Raw genomic sequence first — 12,550 nt, forward strand, 5'->3', positions numbered from 1 at the left:
TCCTGGCCCTTTAGTGCTCTAACTGGAGGTCAGCTGTGACCAGCAGTGCTGCAGAATTTGAAGAGGTATGAATGGAGGGTGAAAGAGAGAAATGTGCCAAGAGGAAGGCGCGTTAAGCCAACCCCGACTGGGACCGCCTTCCACCTGGAAACCAATGCCCTCACTGCCCGCAGATCAAGAATCGGGCTCCACGGCCACCTATGGACCCATTCCCAGGACACGGATCTTGGAAGACTATCCTACTCGGACAACGAGGGATCGCTTAAGTAACCCAGCAGGAGAGAATAAAAGGTGTGCCAACATTGGCATACTGACCAATCAGGGGGTCCGTAACATGGGTCCAGTCGATGCAACACTGCAGCTCCAGCTGGTAGTGGGACTGGATGTAGAGAAGGAGGTGCTGGTAAAACCCGATGCCGGCAATAAGGTGCGTCCGGTAGGCACACTCCAGAGTGCTGCGGCTGTGAATGTGCTGCGGGACAAGGAGAGGAGGGAATCGTCAACGCTTCACGTTTACTTACAACAGTGTTTCTCAACCTGGGGGTCGCGGTCCCTGGAGGGGTCGCGAGGGGTCGCCAAAGACTGTCAGAAAACACAGTATTTTCTGTTGGACATGGGGGTTCTGTGTGAGAAGTTTGGCCCAATTCTATCGTTGGTGGGGTTCAGAATGCTCTGTGATTGTAGGTGAACTATAAATCCCAGCATATAATTTATATATATATAGGTAAAGGTAAAAGTTGTCCCCTGACATTAAGTCCAGTCATGTCTGACTTTGGGGTGTGGTGCTCATCTCCATTTCTAAGCCGAAGAGCCAGCGTTGTCCGTAGACACCTCCAAGGTCATGTGGCTGGCATGACTGCATGGAGCGCCGTTACCTTCCCGCCGGAGCGGTACCTATTGATCTACTCACATTTGCATGTTTTCGAACTGCTAGGTTGGCAGAAGCTAGGGCTGACAGCGGAAGCTCACGCCGCTCCCCGGAATCGAACCTGCGACCTTTCGATCAACAAGCTCAGCAGCTCAGTGCTTTAACCCACTGCGCCACCGGGGGCTCTATTATCTATCTATCTATCTATCTATCTATCTATATATATATATATATATATATATATATATATAATATATATATATACACACACACACACACATATATATATATATAATATAAATAATATGTTATATATTATATATATTATATATGTTATAGATTATTATTATTTTACTGACACAAAAGCACAGTATGTCACAAAAATGAGATATATATTATTATATATTATATAGTATATATTATAATATTTATTATATATTATATCTGTTATAGATTATTATTATTATTTTAATGACACAAAACTGCAGTATGTCACAGCAAATGAGATCTCTATGCTTATTATTATTATTATTATTTTACTGGCACAAAAGCACAGTATGTCACAACAAATGAGATATATATGATTATATATTATATAACATATTCTAATATTTATTCTATATTATATATGTTATAGATTATTATTATTATTTTACTGACACAAAACCACAGTATGTCACAGCAAACGAGATCTCTAGGCTTATAATAATTCTTATTATTTTACTGACACAAAACCACAGTATGTCACAGCAAATCAGATATATATAATTATATAATATATAATATAATATTTAATATATATTATATTATATACTACATGTTATAGATTATTATTATTTTACCGACACAAAACCACAGTATGTCACAGCAAATGAGATATATATGATTATATATATTATATATACATTATAATATTTATTATATATATTATATGTTATAGATCATTATTATTATTTTACTGATACAAAACCACAGTATGTCACAGCAAATGAGATATATATGGTTATATATACTATATACACATTATAATATTTATTATATATATATATGCTATAGATTATTATTTTACTGACACAAAACCACAGTATGTCACAGCAAATGAGATGATTATATATAATATATACATTATAATATTTATTAAATATATATGTTATAGATTATTCTTATTTTACTGACACAAAACCACAGTATGTCACAGCAAATGCAATCTCTATACTTATTATTATTATTATTTTACTGACACAAAACCACAGTATGTCACAGCAAATGAGATATATATGATTATATAATACATAATATATATTATAATATTATATATATTATATATGTTATAGATTATTATTTTACTGACACAAAACCACAGTATATCACAGCAAATGCAATCTCTATACTTATTATTATTATTATTATTATTATTATTATTATTATTTTACTGACACAAAACCATAGTATGTCACAGCAAACGATATATATATATATAATAATCTTTATTATATATATTATATGTTATAGATTATTATTATTTTACCGACAAACACAGTATGTCACAGCAAATGATATATATATATTATAATATTTATTATATATATAATATAGATTATTATTATTATTTTACTGACAAACACAGTATGTCACAGCAAACGAGATATAATTATATATTATAAAATATAATATATAATATATATTATATATGTTATAGATTATTATTATTTTACTGACACAAAACATAGTATGTCACAGCAAATAATAATAATAATTATTATTATTATTATTATTATTATTATTATTACATGTTAAGACAGAAAGGACTGGAGTAAAGCAACTGACCTTTTTGTTTGTCTTAATGAGCTGGATGACTTCGTAGTAAACCTTCCTCCAGAGCAACTCCTCGGCTTTCCTCCCATAATCCACCGGGTGCAAAAACATGAGCTTCACACACAATTCGCGGAGCCTGAGTTCCAAAACGGAAGTGGGGAAACAAGAAGGGAGATGGTGAATTGCTAATCGAATCCCCGGGAGTTGTAGTATGTCAAAGTCTGGCAGAACTACAATCCCCATGATTCCACAGCATTGAGTCAAGGCAGCGGAAATGGTACCAAACCCAATGGTAGACCCACTTCTGGATGAGTCTGAAAGAGAGAAGGCCCAACGGCTTGCTCACTTGTTTCTCAGGCTGATGTTCTCCGGCTTGAAGACTTCTTGATACGCTGCCTTGTTTCCAAGAATGAGGTCCAGTCTGTGCACGGCTTCCACCACCGCTCTGTCAAAGACATATTGGAAATACGATGCTCAATCTCACACTCAAGGAAGGTGTGGACAAGATGGAAGGCATCCAAAGGGCCAACAACATGATCAAAACTTTGGAAACAAAGCCCTATGAGGAGCGGCTGAAGGAAGCGGCGGAGATTTAGCTTGGCGAAAAAGAGGGAACATGGGACGATAGAGGTTCTTAAGCAGAGGCTGGATGGTCATTTGTCAGGAGGGATCGGATGGTGGCCCCTGAGCGTCTCATCCAACTTTATTACTATTATATTAGAATATTAATCTTGGATAACATTAGAGTATTCTTCCCTGGAGGTTCTTAAGGTGGATGGCCATCTGTCGAGAGGGCTTGGACTGTGCCTTCCTGCCTGGCAAAAAGGGGTTGGAACAGATGACCATGGGGGTACCTTTCTACTCTAGAATTGTATTGTATTATTATTATTATTATTAAGAATAATCTGTTGGCGGTGTTTTGATTGTGCTTTCCTCATTATTATTATAGATGATGATAGTAATATGGTGCCTTCCTTTGGGACAGGAGTGGGTTGGGATGGATGGCCCTTGGGGACTCTTCTATGATTCAATAATAATAATAATAATAATAATAATACAATATGTAATAATAGTAATAATATAGATGATGATAGTAATATGTTGCCTTCTTTTCTGGCAGGAGGGGGTTGGGATGGATGGCTCTTGAGGGTTTCTTCTATGACTCAATAAATAATAATAATAATAATAATAATAATAATAATAGATGAGAATAATATGGTGTCTTCCTTTGTGGGAAGAGGGGGTTGGGATGGGTGGCTCTTGGGGGTCTCTACTGACTCTAGAATTCAATAATAATAATAATAATAATAATAGATGAGAATATTAATAGATGAGAATAATATGGTGCCCGCCTTTCTTCAGGAAGGGGTTGGGATGGATGGCCCCTGGGGGTCTCCTCCATGATTCAATAATAATAATAATAATAATAATATAGATGATGATAGTAATAAGGTGCCTTCCTTTATGCAACAAGGGGGTTGGGATGGATGGCCCTTGGGGGTCTCTTCTGGCTGTAAGATTCAATAATAATAACAATATATTATTATTATTATTATCAATATAAGGCTACTACTACTACTAATAATAATAATAATAGATGAGAGTAATATGGTGTCTTCCTTTATGCCACAAGGAGGTTGGGATGGCTGGCCCTTGGGGGTCTCTTCTGGCTGTAAGATTCAATAGTAATTACAATATATTATTATTATTATTATTATTATTATCCTCAATATAATACTACTACTAATAATAATAATAGATGAGAGAAATATGGTGCCTTCCTTTGGGGCAGGAGGGGGTTGGGATGGCTGGCCCTTGGGGGGGGGGGTCTCTTCTGGCTCTAAAATTAAATAATAATAACAATATATTATTATTATTATCATCAATATAATCATACTACTACTACTACTAATAATAATAATAATAATAGATGAGAATAATCTGGTGCCTTCCTTTGGGGCAGGAGGGGGTGTGGGATGGATGGCCCTGGGGGGGGGGGCTCTCTTCTGGCTCTAAAATTCAATAATAATAACAATATATTATTATTATTATCATCAATATAACAATACTACTAAGAATAATAACAGATGAGAGTAATATGGGTGCTTTCCTTTGGGGCAGGAGGGGGTGTGGGATGGATGACCCTTGGGGGTGTCTTCTGGCTCTAAAATTCAGTAATTATAACAATATATTATTATTATCATCAATATACTACTACTACTACTACTACTAATAATAATAATAATAATAGATGAGAGTAATATGGTGCCTTCCTTTGGGGCAGGAGGGGGTGTGGGATGGATGGCCCTTGGGGGTTATATTATTTATATATATATATATATATATATATATTAATATATTATTATTATAGATGATGATGATGAGAGTAATATGTTGCCTTTCTTTTGGGGCAGGAGGGGGTTGGGATGGCTGGCCCTTGGGGGTCTCTTCTGGCTCGAGGATTCAATAATTATAACAATATATGATTATTATCCTAAATATACTACTACTACTACTACTAATAATAATAATAATAATAATAATAATAATAGATGAGAGTATTATGGTGTCTTCCTTTGGGGCAGGAGGGGGTTGGGATGGCTGGCCCTTGGGGGGGGGGGGTCTCTTCTGGCTGTAAGATTCAATAATAATAACAATATATTATTATTATTATCAATATAATACTAATAATAATAATAATAATAATAATAAATGAGAGTAATATGGTGCCTTCCTTTATGCCACGAGGGGGTTGGGATGGATGGCCCTTGGGGCTCTCTTCTGGCTCTAAAATTCAATAATAATAACAATATATTGTTATTATTATCATCAATATAACAATACTACTAAGAATAATAACAGATGTGAGTAATATGGGTGCTTTCCTTTGGGGCAGGAGGGGGTTGGGATGGATGGCCCTTGGGGGTCTCTTCTGGCTCTAAGATTCAATAATAATAACAATAACAATAATAATAATAATAATAATAATAATAATAATATATTATTATTATTATTATTATTATTATAGATGATGAGAGTATTATGGTGCCTTCCTTTGTGGCAGGAGGGGGTTGGGATGGAAGGCCTCTGGAGGTCTCTTCCGGCTCGAGGATTCAATAATAATATATAATTGTATTGTCGAAGGCTTTCATGGCTGGAATCACTCAGTTCTTGTGGGTTTTTTCGGGCTATTTCTAGGAGAAATGCCTCTAGAACATGGCCAAATAGCCCAAAAAAACCCACAAGAACTGAATAACATATAATTATTATTATTATTAATATGGATGTTGATGAGAGTAATATGGTGCCTTCCTTTGTGGCAGGAGGGGGTTGGGATGGCTGGCCCTTGGGGGGGTCTCTTCTGGCTCTAGGATTCAATAATAATAACAATATATTATTACTGTAATCAATATAATACTACTACCACTACTACTACTACTACTACTACTAATAATAATAATAATAATAATAGATGACAGTAATATGGTTCCTCCCTTTGTGGCAGGAGGGGGTTGGGATGGATGGCCCTTGGGGGTCTCTTCTGGCTCTAAAATTCAATAATAATAACAATATATTATTACTATCATCAATATAACAATACTACTACTACTAATAATAATAATAATAGATGAGAATAATATAGTGCCTTCCTTTATGCCAGGAGGAGGTTGGGATGGCTGGTCCTTGGGGAGGGGGGGTCTCTTCTGGCTCTAAGATTCAATAATAATAACAATATATTATTATTATTATCATCAATATAACAATACTACTAAGAATAATAACAGATGAGAGTAATATGGGTGCTTTCCTTTGGGCAGGCGAGGGTTGGGATGGATGGCCCTTGGGGGTCCCCCCTCTCTCTCTCTCCCTTCCTCACCGGTAGAGCCTCTTGGTGTGGAGGGCCTTGGCCTCGGGCTCCCCTCCTCCTCCTCCTCCTCCTCCTCCTCCGCTGCCTTGGCTCATGGCGGACTCCTTCCTGTGTTCCTTCCTCCCTCAGGCGCAGGCCTCTCCCTGTCCGGCGGGGCCCCCGGCCTGCCTCGCTCTCCGCCTCCGGAAGGGCCTCCCGCGCTGCTCGGCCCGCTCTCCCTCTTCTTCTTCCTGGCGCCGGCCCCACTCCGCCGCCATCGCGCCTCTGCCTCCCAGCCCCAGCAAGCCTCGCGAGAGGAAGCGACTCCTCACGCGAGAACACGTCGTCGACGCCGTGACGCACATGCACGCCAGGCGTCGGAATCACGCAGCAATCATAACAATGACGTCACCACACCTTGGCGATAGGAACTAGAGGAGCGACTATAGATCTAGAAACTAGAAGAGTGACCATAACATACGGAGATGGCGAGTACGGATGGACTGTAGCACTGACGCCTTGGAGCTTGAAACTAGGAGTCACCATAGATCTAGAAACTAGAAGAGTGACCGTAACATACGGAGGTGGCGAGTACGGCTGGACTACAGCACTGACGCCTTGGAGAAAGTGACCATAGATCTAGAAACTAGAAGAATGACCATAACATACGGAGATGGCGGGTACCGATTGACTATAGCACTGACGCCTTGGAGCAAGTGACCATAGATCTAGAAACTAGAAGAGTGACCATAACATACGGAGATGGCGGTTACGGATGGACTATAGCACTGATGCCTTGGAGCTTGGAAGTAGAAGAGTGACCGTAGAACTAGAAAGTAGAAGAGTGACCATAACATACGGAGATGGACAATCACACTGACGCCTTGGAGCATGGAACTAGAACCATAGATCTAGAAACTAGAAGAGTGACCATAACATACGGAGATGGCGGGTACGGATGGACAATCACACTGACGCCTTGGAGCATGGAACTAGAAGAGTGACCATAGATCTAGAAACTAGAAGAGTGACCATAACATAAGGAGATGGCGAGTACGGATGGACTACAGCACTGACGCCTTTGAGCTTGGAACTAAAGGACAGACAAGACAGAGGTCCTACTGGTCAGTTGTAAGGCCGAACAGGGCATAGGGTTACAGCCTGTGCTGGATGGGGTTACACTCCCCCTGAAGACGCGGGTTAGCAGCTTGGGAGTGATCCTAGACTCACCGCTGAGCCTGGAACCCCAGGTCTCAGCGGTGGCTGGGAGAGCTTTTGCACAACTAAAACTTGTGCACCAGTTGCGCCCGTACCTTGGGAAGTCTGATCTGGCACGGTGGTCCACGCTCTTGTTACATCCCGAATAGACTACTGCAACGCTCTCTACGTGGGGTTGCCCTTGAAGACTGTTCGGAAACTTCAACTAGTCCAACGAGCGGCAGCCAGATTGCTCACCGGAGCGACATACAGGGAGCATACCACCCCCCTGTTGTGCCAGCTCCACTGGCTGCCGATTCAGTTCCGAGCACAATTCAAGGTGATGGTTTTGACCTACAAAACCCTATACGGTTCCGGTCCAGTGTATCTGTCCGAACGTATCTCCCTCTATGTCCCACCCCGGAGTCTGAGATCATCTGGGGAGGCCCTGCTCTCGACCCCACCACTGTCACGTGAGGCTGGTGGGGACGAGGAGCAGGGCTTTCTCAGTGGTGGCCCCCCACCTGTGGAACTCACTCCCGGGGGAGATCAGGGCATCATCATCCCTCCTCGCCTTCAGGAGGAGGGTGAAAACTTGGTTATGGGACCAGGCCTTTGGGCATTCTGGCAATTAAATCAGACAATCAGGCAAGTAAGACCAGCAGGATGGATGAATGGAACGAAAAACTAGATCTAGGTGTTAACAAACGCTGACCATGTAAGAGGAGAAACTGGGTTTGTATTTGGTTTTAATGATTTTATTGATTTTATGGTTATAATGCATGCATGTCAACTGTGAATTGTTGTAATTTTGTGTATGATTGTTTGTGATGCAGGCATCAAATTGTGCCTTGTTTCTGTAAGCCGCCCTGAGTCCCCTTCGGGGTGAGAAGGGCGGGGTAAAAGAACCCCAAATAAATAAATAAATAAATAAAGGAGTGACCGTAGATCCAGAAACTAGAAGAGTAACCATAACATGCGGAGATGGTGTGTACAGATGGACCTTCTCTTCTAATCTATAGCACTAGAAGAGTGACCATAGATGTAGAAACTAGCAGAGTGACCATAACATGCGGAGATGGCGGATACGGATGGACTATAGCACTGACGCCTTGGAGCTTGGAACTAGAAGAGTGACCATAGATCTAGAAACTAGAAGAGTGACCATCTACGCTGATGATCGTGCCATCACCACCCAAGCAGGGAGCTTGGAAATGATTGAATAGAAGCTCTCCAAAGCTTTAGGTCAGTGTTTCTCAACCTTCCTAATGCCTCTTAAAACAGTTCCTCATGTTTAACATTTACACAAATGGTCCACCACTGCCAGAAGGGACAAAGAGTTCTATCTACGCTGACGACAGCAGCATCACCACCCGAGCAGAGAGCTTGGAAATGGTTGGACAGAAGCTCTCTGAAGCTCTGGGTGCTCTTACTGCCTATTACAGGAAAAAATGCTGATCCATCTATGCTGATGATCATGCCATCACCACCCAAGCAGGGAGCTTTGAAATGGTTGAACAGAAGCTCTCTGAAGCTTTAGGTCAGTGGTTGTCAACCTTGCTCATGCTGCGACCCCCTTAATACAATTCTGCATGATGTGGTGACCCCCAACCATAAAATTATTTTCCTTCCTACGTTATAAGTGTCATTTTGCTACCGTTATCAATCATAATATCTGATATGGAGGATGTATTTTCATTCACTGGACCAAATTTGGCACGAATATCCAAAATTCCCAAATTTGAATACTGATGGGTTGGGGGGGGGGGGTGATGTTGTCATTTGGGAGTTGTAGTTGCTGGGATTTATAGTTCACTTGTAATCAAAGAGCATTCTGAACTCTACCAACGATGGAATTGGGCCAAACTTGGGCACACAGAACTCCCACAACCAACAGAAAATACTGGAGGGGTGGGCGGGCATTGACCTTGAGTTTTGGAGTTGTAGTTCACCTACATCCAGAGACCACTGTGGACTCAAAAAATGATGGATCTGGACTAAACTTGGCATGAATACTCAATATGCCCATCTGTGAACACTGGTGGAGTCTGGGAAAAACAGACCTTGACATTTGGGAGTTTGGGCAATGATCAAACAAGAGTCCATAGTAAAACAGTTAAATACAAAACACAAAATCCCAGATTCAGGAAGCCAGAAGCGTGCTGCTTAAAGCCAAGGTTAAGTCATAGAAGTTTGCATGGAAAGAGCCACGTTGGACTGACAACTTCTCTTTGTCAGCCAGAAACCTAAATACTAGGCTTGGTTGAGCCAGCTCGTTAATTTCTTATCTCATTAAGAAATCGTAAAAGAAATACCTTTAGAAGCGATATCGACGCGTCCTGGCAACCCGGAAGTGTTTTTGCCATATCGAAGCCGCGTCCGCCATCTTCCTTACGACTTCCACCAGTGAATCGTAAATGCTGGGGGTGTGGCCTTCAGGAACAGCTGTTCTTGCCCACGCCCACCTTCCTCTTTGCATCGGCGGCTTTGCGAGGTGGGCGTGGTTACCTCCCTGGCGCCAAGTGGCGATGCAGAAGAGCTGGGTGTAGCCACGCCCACCTCGCAAAGTCCAACTCGCAAAGCCGCCGATGCAGAGGAAGGAGGTGGGGGTGGGTAAGAACAGCTGTTCCTGAAGGCCACGCCCCCAGCAACCTCCAAGGAGCGCTGTGCTTGGCCACGCCTGTTGGGGTTCAGTCTGATCCTGATCTGTGTGAACAGGATTCTCTGATAGTTTTTCAAACTGAGCAAGCTCTCCCTGACTCTGACAGTGTGGAATGTGTTGTTGATGCAGAGGTCAGTGGGAATGAAAGCGAAACCCAACAGTTAGAAGAGAATGTTTTGGAAGTTAGCCGTGATATCTCCCCACCTGGGCTTGATAATGAGCTCCGAAGAGAACAGATAGTGAGAGATAGATTTGTTTCCCAGTCTGTACGAAGGTCACAGCGTCTTCAGCAGAAAGAGTCCCAAACAGAAAAGTCAAGGGGCGTTTCTAAGAATAGCTTCTTTGGTTTAAGAGCATCCCTGCCGGGTGCTTCTTTAGGTCAAGCAACGTTCCGGACTGTGGCTGGCCTTGGCAGAATTCCTGTGTTCCATGGCCAGTAATCCCAGAGGCTTGTAGTTTCCAAGTTCATGGTTAGTAAAAGGCTAACAGACTCCTGGTTATTGTTTTGTGGCTTTTGAAGTTTTGCTCAAGTTCAGAGATCCTATTGACTACTGTGTTTTTCTGTGGCTTTTTTACTCTGCATTTACCTTTCTTTTGTAACCAATTTTTCATCAATAAACAAGGATTTCTTTTCCTACAGTCCAGAGTGGTGGATTTAATCTTATGGTCTTGTTTCTTGAACTGGGATGCAACAACACCCACCTCTCCCGTCTGCATGACTGACAGGTTGCCAGGGAATGGAAGGAAAGGTGAGAGATTTTAAAAGTCTCACCTTTCCTTCTCTTCCCTGGCAAGCTGTCAGTCATGCAGAAGGAAGAGGTGGGCGTGGCCAAGCATAGCGCTCCTTGGAGGTCGCTGGGGGCGAGGCCTCCAAGGAGGGCTGTGCTTGGCCACGCCCACCTCTCCCTTCTGCATGGAAGCTCGCTGCAAGGGAAGGAAGGGAAACTGTGAGATTTTAATGGTTCTGGAGAAAGGGAGGGGCACCTTCCATTAACGAAACAAAGGAAGCAATTCGTATTTCCTGGTATTTCAGATCTTTTAGAAATTTAGGAAGTAATTTCAAAATCGAACCGCCAGCGCGCCCTATATACCAAACGAGTTTAGAACCATTTTTTTTTTCTTGATCAACCAAGCCCACTAAATACCCTTTGCAAACATGAAGGCATTGCGATGACCTTTGGCAGACTTGGCTTCCCGCTTACCAGCTAAACGAGAACTCATTCTGACCCTCTAGTCTAAGAGTTCCTAACTGCTCATTAATTCACTATCTTCAAGGCTCTCCTTATCTTGGTTTGGCTGGACTAGATCACCGTGGGAAGGCTGAGCAGGTGAAGACAACTCCACCTGGCCGTTATCTATCTTACTGACATTCTTTTCCCCTGAGAACTGACTTGTTGTTTTCCCTGCTGCACTGTCTGAGACAGGCACAGAAATCCGAATACCATCATCCTCTTCATCAGGAAACTCTGGCTCACAAGGTCCACAGGGTTCAGGCTCAGACTCAGAATTAAGCTGAGTCACAACAGTTATATTAATTAATTAATTAATTAATTATTCAAACTTCCCTGAGGCTCGGAGTGGCTTACAAGAACAGGCTAAAATCTAACACAATTTAAAAACAGCAATATCAAAGATCAAAGGCCTGTCAAAACAGATATGTATTACATGTCCTGCAGAATGTTGATAGGTCCTGCAAGGCACGGACTTCAGGTGGCAGAGTATTCCAGAGTGATGGTGCCACTTCTGTAAAGGCTCTGCGCCTGGTTGCTGTTAGATGCAAGGTCTTGACATTGGGAATTTCCGACAAATCTTGGTCCTCAGAACGGAGGGATCTCTGGGGTTGGTAGGGGGTGAGACGATCCCTCAGATACATTGGCCCCAGACCATGCAAGGCCTTCAAGGTGAGTACCATCACTTTGAAAGTGATCCGGTGCCCAATTGGTAACCAATATAGCTGCAGTTAGATTGGTGTTATGTGGTATCTCATCAGAATTCCCGCAAGAAGCCGAGCAGCTGCATTTTGTTCCAGCTTGAGCTTCCGGATCACCGACAGAGGAAGGCCAATGTAGAGGGTGTTACAGTAGTCCAGTCTTGAGATGACCGTAGCCTGGATCACCGTAGCTAAGTCGTCCCTGGACAGGGAGGGGAGCAGCCGTCTAGC

The 12,550-nt window shown here is 42.0% G+C and overlaps 1 protein-coding gene across 1 annotated transcript in view; it reads right to left on the bottom strand.

Annotated features, from left to right (window-relative positions):
- SMG5 (SMG5 nonsense mediated mRNA decay factor) overlaps window positions 1-6,857 on the bottom strand; it is a 48,099-nt gene extending 41,242 nt beyond the window's left edge. Inside the window, exons 1-4 of the mRNA XM_060757881.2 lie at window positions 6,561-6,857; window positions 3,030-3,128; window positions 2,696-2,819; window positions 316-472 (exon numbers count right to left, since the gene is read on the bottom strand). Coding sequence (XP_060613864.2) covers window positions 316-472; window positions 2,696-2,819; window positions 3,030-3,128; window positions 6,561-6,646 — 466 coding nt within the window. The 5' untranslated portion in view covers window positions 6,647-6,857. The remainder of the gene's footprint in view (window positions 1-315; window positions 473-2,695; window positions 2,820-3,029; window positions 3,129-6,560) is intronic.
- Window positions 6,858-12,550: the final 5,693 nt, after the last annotated feature.

Source organism: Anolis sagrei, chromosome 12 (assembly GCF_037176765.1).
Source record: "Anolis sagrei isolate rAnoSag1 chromosome 12, rAnoSag1.mat, whole genome shotgun sequence".
NCBI lineage: Eukaryota > Metazoa > Chordata > Lepidosauria > Squamata > Dactyloidae > Anolis > Anolis sagrei.